This window comes from Carex rostrata, chromosome 4 (genome assembly GCF_964058835.1).
Source record: "Carex rostrata chromosome 4, lpCarRost1.2, whole genome shotgun sequence".
NCBI lineage: Eukaryota > Viridiplantae > Streptophyta > Magnoliopsida > Poales > Cyperaceae > Carex > Carex rostrata.
In genome coordinates this window covers 3,924,825-3,943,942 of record NC_135921.1, presented here as the reverse complement: position 1 = coordinate 3,943,942, position 19,118 = coordinate 3,924,825, and the positions used below count along the sequence as shown (strand labels likewise).

Below are 19,118 nucleotides of genomic sequence, written 5' to 3'. Positions count from 1 at the left end.
GTTTGTATGATTGTACCTAATCATGAAGATTTAATATATATATATATATAGAGAGAGAGAGAGAGAGGAGAGGGGGGATCGAGGATAGCCTGTTGGGTTTTGACGGTTCAAACTCATTGATTAAGTATGTTGGGGTTTTGACGGTTCAAACTCATTTATTTGCTTAAGGTGCGGAAAGAGTAAAACAAATTTTTTTACATCTACCTTAAGCTACGGATTAAATGAATCAAGAAGATCCGTTTAATCCTATTTACAGATCTACTCCATAATTGATTTCTAAAACATTAAATCTATTTATCAATTAAATAGATTAATATTGTTAGTGTAATAATCTAGAAGTCAATAATACGATAATTGATTATATAAAGCTTTGTTCATGAATTGGATAATTAATATCATTTTGTTGCCTTAAGTATTATTGTATTTATGAATCATTTCGAGTTCATGACTGGAATTGTGAAACTTCATAATATAGATGATATATACTCTAAAAAAGTCACTGATCAAGGTAATTAGCAGGAACACTAATTACCACGATAATGTTAGTATGTGGATTAAATGATGGTCAAGTTTTACAGACCATAGACAAGGAGTTGTCATTTTAATCACATAGATATATGTTCCAAGAACATGATATCTGACAGACCCCGAATGAAACATTATACGGAATTGTGTTCGTGTCATTAATGCTTTCATTCAGTGTTAAGTTCTAAAGTATGAGGTATTCATCTTTCCTATTGAGAAATGTATATGTGTGATTGTTATCAAACGCTGTCGGTAAAATGCAGTTATAACTGTAGCTCTTCGGTATACATGGCTTAGCTGAGGTAGTGATGGTTTACCAAAAGTACTATTGTCCCTCGTATCTCTATACGAGCTATAGCATCACTGGGCCCCTTAATAGAGTAAGATTATCAGCGCGCGGTATGATTACAAGAGTAATCATATTTGATAATCTGCTCAAGATCAAGAAAAGATTAAGTTTACAAGAATGACACACACCTACCTTGAAACTAATCTGATAGCTATGAGACAGAAGAACAGACACAAGTAAATTGTTTACTGGATCATGATATTGTACTGTACAGCATCATCTGTGTAATTGGATGGTCATGATGTATACTGCCAGATACCGCTCATGATTATAGAAGTTAAAACAGTTTTAACTCTATTTACCAACATAACACAGATCCTATTGGGTCACACCATATAGGAGTTAATCGGAGAATCTTATTGTGATTGATTATAAATTGGTTATGATCAATAGTAAGATGGTTATAATTAATTATACGTGTTATAATTAAATTATAAATGTTATGTAAAAATAACAAGCAAAAACATTGGTTAATTTATAAACGTGTGTGACACGTTGTATAAAAGTTAACCGGCTAATTTATAAATGTGCAGGACACGTTGTATAAATTACCGAAACAACAACCACAAGAAATATAATTTTTCAGAATAATTATACGAATATTATTTGTATTCGGGCTGAGGGCATTTTGGTCTTTTCACACATCATCCTTATCCACATGACACGTCATCGATCTTATCCACATGACACGTCATCATCCTTATCCATTCAATGGCATATCTTGTAAATAGGCATATATTGAGGGGTATTTCGGTCTTTTGCGAACCTCCTCAAAAGCCTATAAATAGAGGGGTGCATGTAGAGAGAAAAACCATTAATTCACTCGTATCGTTTCGTGTCGAAACGAATCGGTATTTTCTCTCTTTCTCGGTTTCTCTCCCAAATAGTGTTTCGGTTGAGAAAAGAAAGTTATACGTAGTTGACGTATAATATTGCGGGTTGTTGTAAAGTATATTTACGGGATCGGTGAATAGTGTTTTCTCGAATTTCGCGGTATGTCAGTTTTGCTTATTTGTGAAACTGAGTAGCTGAAAATTCATGTTTATGGGTTTTCGTCTTTTCCTGTGAATAGTATTTTTGCATAATTCCGCGGTTTATAGTATTCCTGGCAAAAGAAATAAACCACTCTCTGGTTAGTCCTGGTGGATAACCTATAGAGGCACCATACGTTTGGTGCTCCGAGGAGAATCATTCCTGTGATGTAGCTCTACTCGCTCGGTCTGCATTCCAACTGTGATTTGGAAACAAGGTATAAATATATTATATTAATCTATTTAATTGTTAAGTAGATTAAAGTTTTAGAAATCAATCATGGAGTAGATCTGTAAAATGATTAAATTGGGTTTTGATGCCAAAGGAATACTGAAGGTGGACCGCCTTGGAAAGTTTCCTGACATACCCCGTTTAATCCTTGGCTTAAGTTAGAAGTAAAATTTTTGTTTTACGTTCTTTTCGCAGCTTAAACCTAAACGGGTTTTGGTTACCCCGAAACCCCAACAAATATAACATGTTTATACCTTGTTTCCAAATCACAGTTGGAATGCAGACCGAGCGATTAGAGCTACACCAGGGAAGGAATCGACTCTGAGTATCACACGTGTGATACCTCTATTGGTTATCCACCAGGACTAACCAGAGAGCGGTTTATTTCTTTTGCCAGAAATACTATAAACCGCGAAATTCTGCAAAAACACTATTCATTGAACTTTCGGTCAATCAGATTCACTGATTATCAAAATCTGAAATACCGCTAAATTTCGTAAAACACTATTCACCAATCCGAAAAACCGTAAACAGAGAAAGAGAGAATTCCAATTAACGAAGTAATCAGATTAACACGTGAATTAGTGGGTTTTTCTCTCTACCCCTCCACCCCTATTTATAGGGTTTAGGGTCGGTTGCCAAAAGACCAAAATGCCCTCCAAGTTCGGCCTATTTACAAGATATGCCATTGAATGGATAAGGATGATGACATGTGGACAAGATCGATGATGTGTCATCTAGATAGGATCGATGACACGTCATGCAGATAAGGACGAATCTGAAAAGACCCGAATGCCCTCGGCCCGAATACAAATAATATTCGTATAATTATTCTGAACAATTATATTTTTTGCGGTTGTTGTTTCGGTAATTTATACAACGTACCGTGTACGTTTATAAATTAACCGGTTAACTTTTATACAACGTGTCACACACGCTTATAAATTAACCAATGTTTTTGCTTGTTATTTTTACATAACATTTATAATTTAATTATAACATGTATAATTAATTATAACCATCTTACTATTTAACCAATTTATAATCAATCACAATAAGATTCTCCGATTAACTCCTATATGGTGTGACCCAATAGGATCTGTGTTATGTTGGTAAACAGAGTTAAAGCTGTTTTAACTTCTATAATCATGAGCGTATAATTACAAGTGTGAATAGTTCAGTAATTATATTTGATAATTACAAGAGAAATTATATTTGATAATCATATCGGTTACTTGCAATACTCATGAGCGTATGATTACTTGCAATACTCTATCAAGTAAGAACTGTTTTAACTTCTATATATCTTTTAATCCACATACTAACCTTATCGCGGTAATTAGTGTTCCTGTTAATTACCTTGGTCAGTGACTTTTTAAGAGTATATATCATCTATATTATGGAGTTTCACAATTTCAGTCATGAACTCGAAATGATCCATAAATTCAATAATACTCAAGGCAACAAAATGATATATATAAATAAACATTCAATTCATGAACAAAGCTTTATAATAATTTATCGTATTATTGACTTCTAGATTATTACAAACTAACATAGCCACTGCCAGATTTTTTAAAAAAAAAAAAGAGAAGAGGGAGGAATCCGATTACCACAATTTTGAGTTACCATAAAGTTACCAAAATTATTTTTTACATTTTCAAAGTCCAAATCATCGATCCAAACTGTTCAACATGATCTCCACAATAAAATGTGCTTGCAGATCACACACACACACAGTAAAAAAAACTAGTCAAATTCAGACCAAATTTTACATTTTTTGAAATTTTACATAATAAAATGTGCTTGGAGACCAAATTTTACATTTTTTGAAATTTTTGTACTATTTATTAAGATGGGTACAAAAACTAGTAAAATTCAGACCATTGAATTTAGTACCCATCTTAATAAATAGTAAAAAAATTCAGAAAAATATAAAATTTGGTCTCTAAGCACATATTAATATGGAGAACAGGATGAATGGTTCAGATCGACTTTTTAAATTTTAAAATTTCAAATTTGGACCGTGTGTATTTCGGCCCATATGCTACCGAAATCACATTAGCCTATCTCTCTCTCTCTATATATATAGAGAGAGAGAAGGGATCAAGTTACAACAAGTTACAACAAGCATTTTCTATATTTTTAAAGTTCAAATCGTCGATCCAAACTGTTAGATGCGATCTACAAATTAAAATGTACTTGGATACTAAATTTTATATATATATTTTTAAACTTTTTTACTAGTTATTAAACCAGTTTTAAAATCGCTGATTTTAAAAAACAGTGAAATACTTATGGATCATTTAATACAGTGATTTTAAAACTGACTTAATAAATAGTAAAAAAATTCTAAAAAAATATAAATTTTGGTATTCAAGCACAATTTAATGTAGAGTATATGTTGAACGGTTTGGATTGACTATTTGAATTTTAAATTTATAAAAATTGAAGTATTTGTTCCAAAGTCCAAAAATAAATGTTTTGATATTAGTCATATTTTCTTTATATCTATATATGGGATCAACTAACTATCCCCGAGTCAATTTCCTCTAGTCATCGCCCAGTCAATAACTACTTGTGTGGGCCGTTAACTAACTGAACTTCATTAATTACTTGGGGGAACCACCTAATAATTGATAGATTTTATAACTGACACGTGCAAATATGGATACCTATGCGCCCAAGTTTTAATATATAATATATCAAGTATTCATACCTAAGATACCAAGTATTTCAAAAATAAACTGGACACATCACACACACATTTTTTACATGTTTTTAGAGTTGTTTTTTTTTTCTCCGTTCAATCTCGTCAATATTTCTGATGATCTTTGAGGAAATTTGCAAATCTAAAACCATGGACGTCTTCTACGTAATTTTCTCTTTCAAATGAGATCCATGATGACATACTTTCGGGTTGTCCGTCGTGCAAGTATTCGTACCTCGTCGGTGTAAGTATTCATATCTCGTGGAACAAGTATTTATACCTCATCGTGCAAATTTTCATACCTCGTAATGCAAGTGTAAATAATTCATGTCTAAAGTGTTTGTACCTAACATATTTTATCAATTTTTTCCATATAGCACTAGATGACGTCTGGAAATATTAATATTAAGTATAACAAGTATTTATACATCGTTATGCAAATGTAAATAGTTAATATGTCAAGTGTTAGTAACTAATGAAAGCAATGAAATTTTTATTTTTATTTCTATATGGCACTGGATAATGTATTAAAGTATTAATTTCAAGTATTGAAAGTATTCATACCTCGTCATGCAAATGTTAATACTTTATGTATCAAGTGTTTTATCTAAAAGATTTTATCAGTAGTTTTTTTTTTCTTATGAAATCAGATGACGTTTATAAGTACTAATATCAAGTATGCAAGTATTCATACCTTGTCATGTAAGTGTAAATAGTTCATTTATCAAGTATATGTATCTAACAGATTCTATTAAATTGTTTTCCCATATGCCACTGGATAATATCTGAAAGTATTAATATAAAGTATTTGAAGTATTTATACATCGTCATGCAAGTGTGAATAGTTTATGTATCAAGTGTTTGTATATAACAAATTCTATCAATTTTTTTCATATGGCACTGAATGATGTCAAGTATTGCAAGTAATCATATCTCGTCATGCAAGTGTAAATAGTTCGTGCATCAACTATTTGTATCTAACATATTTTAAGTATTCATACTTATAACCGATGTATGAATTGTTACGTTGAAAAATATCTTAATTTAATAATTTTTTTTACAAATTGTTTTGTTTGATGCTTGATTGTATTAATACGTAATGTGAAAAGTATTCATACCTGTGTATTTATGTACTAATGTTCACATTGTAGACTATGTTGCTTGGATACGGATATGGATATCATTTAAAAGTATTGATATCAAGTTTTATTCCGGTTTCAAAAATAAAAACAAACTGAACCATTTTAGCCTATCGACAGAAACGAACTGAACCGAAGTTTTATTTCGATTTGTTTGATTTGTTCGGTTCAAACCAAAGTATATTTTTTTTTTATTTAAAGAATGTCAATCAATTGCTTTATAATGTAAACATTACATAAAAAATTCAATATTACATAAATTAACTGTACCACAAACCCAAAACCCATTACAGCCATTCAAAAGAGAAAATTACACAAAAATATTGAGTTATGTTTAACTAATTCAAACATTTGCCTCATGATCAACCTATACCATCAATTCGGCGTTTGTATAAATTAAGTCGAATTTCATTCAAGGTGTAGATGTAGAAAGTTTAAAGGCAAAACAAAAGAATTAAGCTTTTCCTAGGTTCGGTTCTTTTGAATGGACCACTTGATTAGACCAGAGATATTTGGTAAAGAATTGTAAACACAATTGCACAAGAAAAATTGAGTTCTCTGTTTCTCTTCACTTTGTCGTGATGCTATTTAGTTCAACTTCTTCGATAAAAATATATGAATTCCTCATTTTTCCTCTGCTTTTCCTTTTCCAATTGCAGCATGCACTCCAGTACAAGAGATTTTGAGTTAGTTATAGAAAAATAGTTAGATGAGAGATAAATGAAGATAGAAGATGGAGAAAAAAATCTTTATTCTAAATCAAAATGCGATAAATGACCTCATGAAGAGAACAAATAGAGATTGGGTTCAATGGATTATTCGATATAATATTAAAGAAAGCGTATATATAAAAAAGAGGAATAAATTCGAATAGATGTCTCTTGTGTGGATATTTAAAGATAGCTTACATCTTTATCTTTACACCCTGTTTGAATGGAGAGTAGAGGAAGGAAGGAAGGAAGGAAGGAAGGAAGGAAGGGGAGGTGAAGAATAGAAGGGAATGAAATGGATTAGAAAGGAAAATTAACATATTTAATAATGAGAGAAAATAAATTTAACTTTCCTTTTCGTCTCATTTTTTATTTGGTTGATTAAAATTTAGAAAGTTAATAAAAAATTTGATGACTGTTGTAGGTTTGTGATAAAAAACTTGTATGAGAATTATATTGGCAAGATATAGAGTTAGACATTTGTGTTATTTTTTCTAAAAATATTTGCAACAAAATTTATTTCCATCCGTTACACTCCAAATTGGAAGGAAAATCGATTCTATTAATTACAATGATAAAAGGTTAAACATTTCACCTCCTGTACCCTTCATCTCCGATATAAATTTGTCAACCAAACACGATTCGACCGAAAGTTTTCTTTTCTTTCCATTCCCTCCCTTCCTCTACTCTCCATCCAAACAAGGTGTTAAAAGAAAAGTTGATTGTTATGCACGAATCTTTAAGATGATTAAAGAGGAAAGTTTGAGCTTCAATTTCTTTTTAAAAAATAAGCTAAAATTTAATACAAGATCAAAATTTGGAAATATAAAGATTTATTGTGATTCATTTGTTGTGTTAATTTTTCTTTGCTTGATCTTATATAAAAACGAACTTCATTTTTTTTTTAGATTGGAGATTAATGCATTACTTATGAAAAATAAAACAAAATGAACGGTTCCCATCATCGCATGTAGCATTTGAGATTTAAATTTTGAATTATTTGCTAAAGAAATTGAGACCATAATATTAATAGGTGATAAGAATTGTAGCAATTGGATCAATGAATTTTTTTTAAAACAAAGCTTGGTATCCTTTTTCACACGACACGCTCACCGAAGCGGACGCGCCTCAAAACATGTCCATGCGCGCGCGGGGCCGAATGAGCTGCTCGTTTGTTTGTACGGTTCGACACAACCTCGACACGTGGACACGGTCTTCTCCGGCCACGTATTGGCTTCTAGTCCTTTCTCCGTTCTCACTGGCTTCGTTTCATCAAGAATTTATGCAAGTAGAATCATCGCTAGAATTCTAAACGAATGAATTCATATCTTCTTAGATCTGAATTCGTATCCTCTGCATTAACTCAAAGAGGAAATCTTTTGAGTTAATAAATTCTTATCATTCGATCTGTTTTAAAATTTTGTACAGATTAGATCCGTCTTAATATTAAAAGGCTCTCTATATCATAAGCAGGAGCTGAATTGACTCTGTTTAAAATCAGACGGTTGAAATTCATTAACTCAAAATATTCTTTTTTGAGTTAATGCAAAGGATACGCATTCCTTAGATCTTAGATATCAGGGGTGATCAAATATCTTACCCTGAATTTTTAAAAACAGTTGTTAGAAAATTAAAATGTCCCACCATATTGACTGTTGAGAGCATAGTTCTGAAAATTGTTGAATCGTTTGGGTTTCTTTAAAAAAGATAGTGAAATCAAAAAATTGAGTAGAAATGAAAGGGATTTTGTTTTGTCGATAGAAAAAAATAAGATGGGAATGAGAAGCTTACAATATGGGGATCAATATTTGAGATTCAATTGTTAAGTTGAAGTTTGGTTACTATATTGGACCATTTCTTATTTAAAATTTATTTCTAAGTTTTATGTTTAAATTTTAGCCAACCTGTTGATTTTTTAATTCAAAAGTTTGAGATTACTTTTTCATTCATTCAAATTAACCAATATTTAATGTAATACTTTAATTTTTAATTATTGTATTTTATTTTTTTACAAATTACTATTTTACAGATTTTATTCATACAAAGTATGTTTTAAAAAAAAAAAATCCCGATCTGATTCGCCTTTTCCACTTACTACTTTTGAATTTGAATCCGATTAGTTGCTTTCTTGCTTTACATACCTGAGAAATAATTAGAAATTAATTGTCTAGATTTAATTCCAGCTGGGTTAGTGAAAATTTGTTGTCATTATAGCCAATAAATTTAATCAATATATTAAAATTTATCCCCAATAATAAATTGTATTCTTTTATATATTAAATTGTATTATAATATTATACTATCAAAAGCAACAAAATTAAAATATCTACAGTTAGGGGTGTTTACTGGTTCGGTTTGGTTGAAACTGAACTGAATTAGGCAAATTAAAATTATAATTCGGTTTCAAAAATAGAACCGGACCGAACAGATTTAGCATTGCAACTGAACCAAAGTTTTATTTCGGTTTGTTCAGTTCAAATTAAAATATATTAATTTGTTTATTTAAAGTAATTGATTTATAATAAACCGAAGTATCTAAAGCAATTGATTAAAAAATAAATCAGGGTATTAAGAAATAAACCGGGATAGTTTAGACCAAATTCATAATATATAAAAGTTCGGTTGGTTCGGTTATTTCAGTTTTGAAAATTTTCAAACCGAACTGAACCATTAAATCGAAAAAAACTGAACCATTTAATCCAAACTAATTCGGTTCGGTCCAAAACCGATTAAAGCGGACCCAATGAACACCCCTATCTACAGTGACTTTAGTATCTACAGTGAATTTGGTACATCGTCAAAAAAACAAAAAACAAAATTAAAAACAGTGTCAAAAATTCTACCTGTAAAATTCTAGAACCCAAATTGACCCCACTTGGTTGAAAACATCGTGGCATTTTCAAGTGAGACAAACAATGAACGACAAATTGCTTTTAATAGATGCAGATTGGTTCTTTTGCTTGAGACGAATCGGTTAAATAGTCGCTATATAATTAGAAAGGGCCATTTTACAAGTCTCAAGTCTAATTTGTGTGCTCATTATTATTATAGATTTTGTTATTATTATGTCGTTTCAAGAGCTATATATATGCGCAATTTTTTTTTTTTTTTTTGCTAGGGTTTGATGATGATCAATCGTTGTCGTTGAAATTATTTTTGTTAGAAAATAGCAACAGTCAAGATAAATATCAATAAATAGAAAAATTGAATTATCTCTGGACAAATATGCTTATTTCTTAAGTTCACCGAGTCTCGTGGTGAATTCAAGTCTAAAACCTATCAAATTGACTTTAAATGATGAATCCGAACCGTTGAAACTCACATACCTTACAAGTGATGTGTCTACATGTGAAAATTTTAAACATTTGAATTAATTTAGTATAAAGTTAAGCGGTCAAAAAACGTTCAAAAAATGAATGCAATAAAATTAATTTATTAACCTTCTAATTTTGACCGCTTGACTTTATACTAAATTAATTCGAATATTTAAAATTTTCACATGTAGACGCATCACTCGTACGGTGGGTGGGTTTCAACGGTTCGGATTCGTCATTTAAAGCCAATTTGACGGGTTTTAGACTTGAGTTCACCAAGAAGCTTGGTGAACTTAAGAACACCCTAGTTCTACTCCTTATTTTCACTAAGTGTAATAATATAAGGGTAAGGCTACCATGTTTTGCAAATTAAAGTAGGTGTTTTAATTTGCTCTCATATCTCTGGTTTTAATGTTCAAAACGTCGATCCAAACCGTTCAAGTTGATATACATATTAAATTGTGCTTGGAGACCAAATTTTATATTTTTTGGAAATTTTTTACTATTTTTTAGAATTTTTCAAAATCGGTGTTTTTTAGAAAATCCTGGACCATCAAAAACAGTGATTTTCAAAAATTCTAAAAAAATAGTAAAATATTTCCAAAAAATATGAAATTTGGTCTCCAAACACAATTTAATATGGATATCAACTTGAACGGTTCAGATCAATGTTTTGAACTTTAAAACTAGAAATATGAGCGCAAATTAAAACACCCACTTTAATTTCTTTAATTTCTTTAATTTTCAAAGCATGGTAACCTTACTCATAATATAATATTAATATAACCCAAGTGATTTGATCGATAAACCAACCCATTTATTATTACGAACACATCCAAAAATTATAAACATTTTTTGTCATTTTGGGAGAGTACAATTGTCTACTGGAGATGGATCACAATCGCAAATATAATAATTAATTACAAAAAACATGTCAATTTTTTGAATAATTCCACACGCACGCTTCATGTTGCCCATGCCAATTTTACCTGATGCAATGCCTGAGAAAAAGACACAAAATGAATCAATCAAAGTACCTAGCTTGACCTCTGAAATTTGGAGGTTTCACCTCCAGGTCCCCACAAAATTTTATTTTATCACCTTTTATGATAATTGAATAATATTTCACCAACTAGTCAATTTATGCAGCCCTTCAAACTTTGCTCTCTGGTAGCAAATATTAAAGATAGATTATTAGTATATCCAACAATAAATTTATAATTATTTTATTTTCAACCTTTTTTTATTGATTTACAATATATTGTCAAATAATTAAAATTGAAATACTTTATCTACATCTATTTAAAAAAAAAAAAAAAGAACTTCATTGTCAAACATCACCTCTATTTTAAAGTAGTTAGAAAGTTTGTATTCATTTGAACAAATTATAATATAAAAATAAGAGATATAGACACTGTTTTATATGCAAAATGTAGATTGGCAATTGTGATGCATATCCCCCCACAAACAAGTTAGTAATGGTGTCAAATTATTGTTCCATTACTCGGCTTCCAAACAAGTTAATATTATTTTTAAAATGTTGTTTGTTAATGCCGCTAAATATCATGTATCATTTATGGTAAGGTTTAGTAGCTAGTTTGTCAAATTATTGTTCCATTACTCGTCCAATTTTTTTTTTCTTTTTATTTTATATGATAGATACTTGAATAGACGAGATGTTGATTGGTACGAATATTGATTGAATTTTGTTGTTGTTCAAATTTTGTCTTGAAGTGGAAAAATATTGAAGGTAGGCGAAAAGAGCCTAATTCGATAACCTGCTTTAATATAGAAAAATAAATAAAATTATGTGTATATTTTATATATTAAACATAGTTAACTCTAATAATCGTTCGATCAGTGCCGATAGATGTCAATCAATTTTTAAATTATTTTGAGTACAATACACAACCTATATAAGCTATAAAAGAGATATCTATAATTACTTTATAAAAAATTTATAACCGTTTGGTCAATCAAAACTCCTGCATTTTACAACTAGGTTCCTCTATTTTTTCTACGAGTCAAATTCTCTGTTTGATTGCAAAATAAGAATAGTTAGAATAGTCAAATCAAAAATAGCTATTCTAAGAAGACAAACAATAGTTTTTTTTTTTTTTTTTTTTGAAAAAGTAGATATTTTCACCTGTTTCATTAGAAACAAGTATTGTTCATTACAATTCAGAGCTGTAACTCTGAAACTACACTAAAAGTTCATTAATGCTACTACTCCATATGCTACATATTAGGAGTTCAGCAATTGTAACAGTTCGAAACTACAGTAGAACATGAAACACAAAATAGTGCAGTACATAATTGGCAAATACAAAACAGGACCATGTAAGCAGGTGAACAGAGAGGGGAGGTCATTTATTGATCAGATGTGATGAGGGATGAGTTAGACCCGTTCTGGTTTCCTTTTGAGTTATGTTCTGCTTCCAGGGCATCAAATTCGGCCCTGTCCCTTAGGTAATCTGACAGGTCCGATTCCTCTAGTCCAAGAAAAGGTTCTTCCTCTGAATCCCAGCTGAAGGTCTCCTCCTGAGAGGTATCTGTCTCCGATAGGATTATAAGTGGGCCTGCCTGGGACAGTTGAGATACATCCATAGGTATTATTAAAGAGAGCTTAAACTAAGAATCATCTGCACTGGATTTACACCAATAAGAGGCTAAGGAAATAATTTTGGAACCAATAGTAGACAAGGTTGGTACCACTACATCGGTAAAGCATAATTTGTTCCTAATTAACCAGATGGTCCAGATTGTTGCAGCCCTAACAAGTTCAATGAGTAGTTTATTTTTGAGGGGTATCCATGCATCTAATAACCATAGGTCATGTATATGCTCACAATTAAAATGGAAAGAGTTATGGTTTGCTATCCAGGACCAAATGGCTGAGGCAATGGGACATGTGACAAATAAATGGTCAATTGTTTCTGGTGAATTACAAAATTTAAACAATAGCTATTTTTAATTTAACTATTCTAACTATTCTTATTTTGCAACCAACATACCCAAAACTCTTAGGACTAGCCTATTCTTATAAGACAATAAGTTTGGATTCATTATTCTAGCTATTCTAATCCAACCAAACATCAAATAGGTTTCTGAATAGCCTAATTCCAAAAATAACTTATTCTCAATCCAACCAAACATACCCGCTATTCTATAGAGATGATAAAATAAAATAAAAAAATAATCTTTTTCAAGAAATAAAATTGACTCATTTACATATACTTTTTCAGTTTTTTAGTTTTTCATTCTTCCATCTCCAACTGAACATGATCAGCATAATGAGGAATTGAAATATATTCAAAATTTCATTTTTTTTTTTTAATTTTTAATTTTTTTACTATTACATACATTCGCCAAACGATTGAAACGAACCATTGATTTCTGTTACGCCCCCCTTTAGAAACATTCTTGCAAGTATAACCTATTTGTTCATCAGTCATGATACAAACCACACAACTACTGATACAAACAGCACCAACCAAATATGAAGGGTAATAATCACCAATTACTCAAAATAAAGATCTTCAACTGAACTAGAATAGTGTAAAAGAAAATATATCTAGAAAGATAACATCACGTTGTCAAAAGAAATTTCACATGCCTAATTTGTACTTCTTTGACCTGAAAACAAGCTATAATACATATACTCATTTCACATTTCTCTTACTTTCAATGAATGATACCTTGATAAATTATGGTACTAGGAAAAAAAAATCCAATAATCAATGATCTCTATAATTCCCTATAGACAAGTACAAGCACTCTTTTAAAATTAATCGATGTTCAACAAAAAGAAATAGAAAAATTAACCAAAATAATAACAGATTGCAAACCACCTAAACCTAATTCTAGGTACGAAATATTTTCTCTATACAAATGGCGTATGTACACCACCATCTTAGCTAAAAAAAGAAGCCCTTCATTTGTGGATGCCTTAATAAGCAAATGCACCATTAGGGTGCCAAAGAATTCAAGTTAGCCCCAAATCAGGATTTGCAAATAAGAGAAATCTGTATTGTCGCCAAGTTGTTGATCTAATTTACTCCCAAGAATCACTTGAAGCACTTTTCGAAGAAGATGAGAAGTCTGAAAAAACAAAAGGAGAAGATAAATTTCACTTCAGCTGAGCAACAAATGAGTTACAGAATCCTGCCCCTGTTTGAAAGAAAGTTACAAAGATTTCATGGACACTGTGGGGCTTTTGGATGAAGGTGCAACACACAAATAAAATATATTTACACGCTTACAAATCCAAAATAGGATTTAAATAGACAGAAAATTTCTTTAATTTTGGTACTGAAACCCTAGAAGTTCTGCGCCAAGTGCATGTGGAGGCCCTAAAATGAAACCCAAAAAACATGGAATTCCAAAGAGAACAGAAAAAAAAATTGAAAAAGCATCCTCTAGAACCCTCCTGTTCTCTTTCTTTAATAAATTCTCAAAATACTCTCCCTTATTGTAACTCTTAGCAAACTCGAGGACAATTGACAAATAGGTTTGCATATTTATAAAAAAAAAAATTGACTTTAGGAAATTAAAACGCAACAAAGAAGTGAATTATAAGACAAGTTCCGTACCTTGTGAACAACTTTTCCCCTCCATTGCTTCCTTCTTTTGTTGACAGCTATGACAGAGAAATGGGCCATCCCACGGACTGACAACTTTCCTAGGCTGGGAAGGACAAGAGTGCAAGGAAATGGCCTCCTGTGGCTTTATCTCTAGTTGGCAAACTGCACATGCATATATCTTGAACATATTTTGGACTGCATTTCCTGTATCTAGCCTACATTATTCACCAGAAGAATATGAAAAAAAGGAAATAATAGGCAATGTTATAAAAATTTCTAAACCAGTGATTAGACATATCTACATTTCCCGACAATTTCTGACCTCTTTCCACCCCCCCCCCCCCCCCAACACACAAACAACAAATGAAAAAGAAACAGAAAGAATAATGTATTTTTGGGTTTATGAAATTGTATCAGATCTAACGAACAGTGCCAACAAAGGCACCGTGGTGCATATACCATTACTGGTAATAGTTATAACAGCTCCTACTGATCCTAAAATAAGAACAAAAAGGAACCTATGAGCAAGTGCAGCAGATCCATTCTCAAATATTTCCTCTACAACATCCGGCTCTGAGTGCTCCCGTTTCACATTGATCGACTTGGCAGACGGTTTCCTATGAAAAATGTTTTTCAAGACTCCCATTCCGTGCTTTTTCGGATGCGGAGCTGGAGCGGAGACCGCTTTCTCCTTAGGCAATATGTCTACGACAATACAAGTTGTGTCATCTCTTAGGCCTCTCCCCTGTACGGCTTCCTGAAAAGTAACAAGAAATATAATAGTAAAAATTTAGCATAAACCATTGCTTTCAAATTGAGTCTTTGGATCATGAATCTGACATTTTCATGTTGAGTCACAAATGAAGAGTCAACCTGCATCTCATAGAAACAGGAAATTCTTGATGTCGCCGATTCATTTATTGTAATTCTGAATCATTGATCAACAATCAAGCCAACCACATAAATGGATTATGCATCTATCATTTTGTCATTTTACACTAAAAGCAATGACCAGAACCTAATTTCCCAGCATTGTCATGATATCAAGCCAAATTATCTAGTATCTATGCTTCTACATTTATTTGATTACAATATCCCAACTAAACTATCTTAGCATACTAACTACCCATTTTGGGGAAGTTAAACAAAATCATACTTGAGAGTTGAGACAGTAATTTCTTTAGAGTTTTTTCTTATACAAATCTACAGTCGGATCATACTGTTCATCATGCAAGGAATGCAAATTAACAAAGAAACAAATGCACCTACCTTCACAATCTGATTAGCTGCAGACTCAGCGGGCAACCCATGGCAGCACTTAAGAGCAGAGTCAAAGGTCAAAGCATCCCATACACCATCACTAGCAATTATAAGGCGGCCTCCTGCATTGGATAACTGCATCAAAATGTACAAACTAATCTCAGATATGAAACAAAACCAGTGCATTATTGCACACTATTTCCAAATTTAAAGGTCAGTAAATTTCACGTTAGTGGTATTTTAAACTTGAAACTAGAAATCACGTGGCAGTAACTTCACAAACCTTGACTTGCTTCACATATGGAACAGGAACAATGAATTGACCAACATCCAAATCACCTATAGATCTTGAAAGGCACAAACCACCAGGCCAACACCTAAGCGGACCTATCTGCAAGAAGTAGAAAAGGGGAGTCTGTGAAATTACACCATATTACTCACTTTCAGGAAAAAAAAAAGTAATACAGGGTGAGAAAAAATTCCCAATATTCATTAACAGACATAAAATTTCCATTCTTAAAAGAAATGAAACGCGTTCCTTATGAAAAGATCAATTATACAGAAGTGGAAAACAAACGAGGAGAACAATAATGATTTATAATTAACATAATTCCAAATGGGCCTCAAATAAGGACACTAAATGCCTGCACCATATGTGTTTAGAGGGAGAGCGGGAGAGAGAGAGAAAGGGGGGAGAGAGCGAGCGAGCAAGAGAGAGAGAGAGAGAGAGAGCAAACCTCTGCACCACCTACGATATTTAATCTGCCAACCTCACCACCACTAGCAGTAATACGTTCTACCCTGTACGATTGAAGTATTGTAATAGTTAATAACAACTGGACAGAACAGAGAAAGAAAAAAACAATCAAATTACGGGAACAAAGGACAATCATGTAAATACCAATGATATTTATCTTGAGTATAGAAGATATATAGATATCTTCAAAATCTTTTAGGTCTTACATGTAAATACCAATGATAATTATCATCTGTGTTTACAAATATCTGGGACAGCGAAACTATCCTAGAATTTACTTCAGAAATTTGCACTATATATCAAGCATCAAATGCAAGTGACCTCCAGTGGAAACCCAGTTCCCCCCCACCCACCCCCACCCACCCCAAACCCCCCACCCCGTGCCATGCAGGCACACACACAAAGAGAGAACTTACTCCTTTTCGTTAACATCAAGCCGGTGATCAGCTGATAGATGGTGCATAGAACCTTCAGCAGACTCAAGAATGCACCGTGAATCACCTACAGATGCTGCCGTAACGACCCATCCATCTACTATCACCATTGTTACAGTTGTCCCCGATGAATGTGCTAAGGTAGTTACCACAGAAAAAGGTATTCGAGTTAATGTCCTTTAACAATGTTTAAGATAACAAAAAAGGAATCTTGATGCAGGAATATAGTTTTGCATCTAGCCAATCATTTGAAATATGCTTGGAACTGGTATCTAAGAGATCAAATGAGATTTTACAACTCTACATTTTCTAAATTTTGTTCTTTGATTTGTACTTATTGGAAGAAGATAAATTGTTAAAGTTCTGCCAAAATGGTTTACCTTACCAGTAACAGCCCCAGAGAGGTAAAAAACAAACAAAAGCAGCCAGTATGGTAATCTTTTCACCAATAATTTCTTAGGTATTATAGCAGTTACATCAAGTACCCCTAGCATTACTAAATGAATACCTTGATTTTGAAAATCTTTATCTGTTTTGACAAAGCCGGCAACCAAAGCCCTTGGAAGAGCCCCCAGCCAATCATCCCGACTCAAATCAGACGGCATTGCGCCTAAAACATTGTTTAGAAGATTCTCCTTAGCATATATAGCGGCTTCTGAACCGTTGTGCCCATCAAATAGCTACAGAAAAATATTTCACCAATTACTGACCTTAAAAATTAAGTTCTGGTACTCTAGAATTTGTATCAACTAATAGAGTAATGCTTTGCTAAAGCAAATTTGGCATATTCTATAAATTGTCTAAACTCTAAATCACCAAATATAGTAATGTGGCTCAAAAAATTAAAAGAGAAATAATATCCAGTCCACAGGCTTAGTTGCAATTTAAACAGTTATGTTTAATTTCAACCGTTAGTTTAAGTTGCAAAAAAGTAAGCATAATCGATCGTCCAATTCATTCCTCGCGATCTACTCTGGGGCACTACAAGACTACAGCGATCATGTCAGCTGATCATTACAGATTCGATCTCAGAGAAACGAAATTGAACACAAAAAAGATCCATGAAGAGGAAGAAAGTATACCGCAAAAACTGAGAATGTGGTCGATCCATCGCCAGGTACTCTTTGACACTCGGTCTTGAAAAACGTGAAATCTTCCCCTTTCTTGCTCTGACTCGCCTGACCGTACAACACATCGGGCTTTTCTATCCTCTCGCTTGTATGTTCTCTCTTTAACAAAACTGCCAGTGGCACTGCCATCTCTCTCTCTCTCTCTCTTCCCCCTCCAACCACGTTAGATCAAAATCTCAAATAAGCACGCGAAGTACGCAATAAATCGAGATGGATCGCATTAACAGAACGCGCAATCGTGGCTTCCACGCGCATTCAGGAAATGCTTGAGAAATTCGCCAGAAAACGATTGATTTTATCTTTCAGTAATGAATTGTAGTGTTTTGAGTTTTCGTCTGCCCAATTTTCTTCTTTCTGGTCCTCGTACGGGACTATGGTTACAAATACGGTATAGTGTCTCGCACTAGCAGTTAAGCTGGAGGATGGTATGTATAGGTGTGACAGCGAAAGCGAATCGGAGGTGGTCTGATGCCACATCATAACCGTCCGATCGGATATAAAATCGTGCTAAAAACTTCAAACTGTGTGTGAATCAAGTTCACACAAATCTTAATGCAGATCAGATCACTTAGACCAGGTATCGGACTGAATTTGATCCGACGCTCATCGGACCGAATTTTGTCCTGAGTGAAAAATGAATCATATGGTGGGGACCACAGATTATTGTGCGTAAAATGGGTATAATTTAAGCTCAAGTGGGAAAAAGAGCTCTGCACGGAAATGACCGGACAGGGAACGAGTTCAACCACCTGAGGTAACAGAAATTTTGAATTTAAATCTGAACCGTTCAATCTTCCTTTGCGCGAATATTAAATGGCCCCGTGCATTCCACTAAGGTCCGAATTGAACCGGATTCTGATCGAACGGTTATGATTAAAAGTCAAATATTCGGTTACCTCAGAGAATAAGTACTCGAGGATTGGACAAGTCTGGAGTGGGGCCCA

General features: G+C 32.7%; 1 protein-coding gene across 1 annotated transcript; it reads right to left on the bottom strand.

Annotated features, from left to right (window-relative positions):
* Positions 1 to 13,713: 13,713 nt before the first annotated feature.
* LOC144552746 (Protein phosphatase 2C family protein) lies at positions 13,714 to 18,544 on the bottom strand. The gene is made up of 9 exons (XM_078300742.1): positions 18,127 to 18,544; positions 17,553 to 17,724; positions 17,027 to 17,180; positions 16,591 to 16,654; positions 16,137 to 16,244; positions 15,863 to 15,988; positions 15,112 to 15,350; positions 14,603 to 14,808; positions 13,714 to 14,111 (listed from the first exon to the last, which is right to left on the bottom strand). Exons 1-9 carry the CDS (start codon positions 18,301 to 18,303, stop codon positions 14,065 to 14,067), a joined length of 1,293 nt encoding a protein of 430 aa, XP_078156868.1. The 5' UTR covers positions 18,304 to 18,544; the 3' UTR covers positions 13,714 to 14,064.
* Between the last annotated feature and the right edge of the window lie 574 nt (positions 18,545 to 19,118).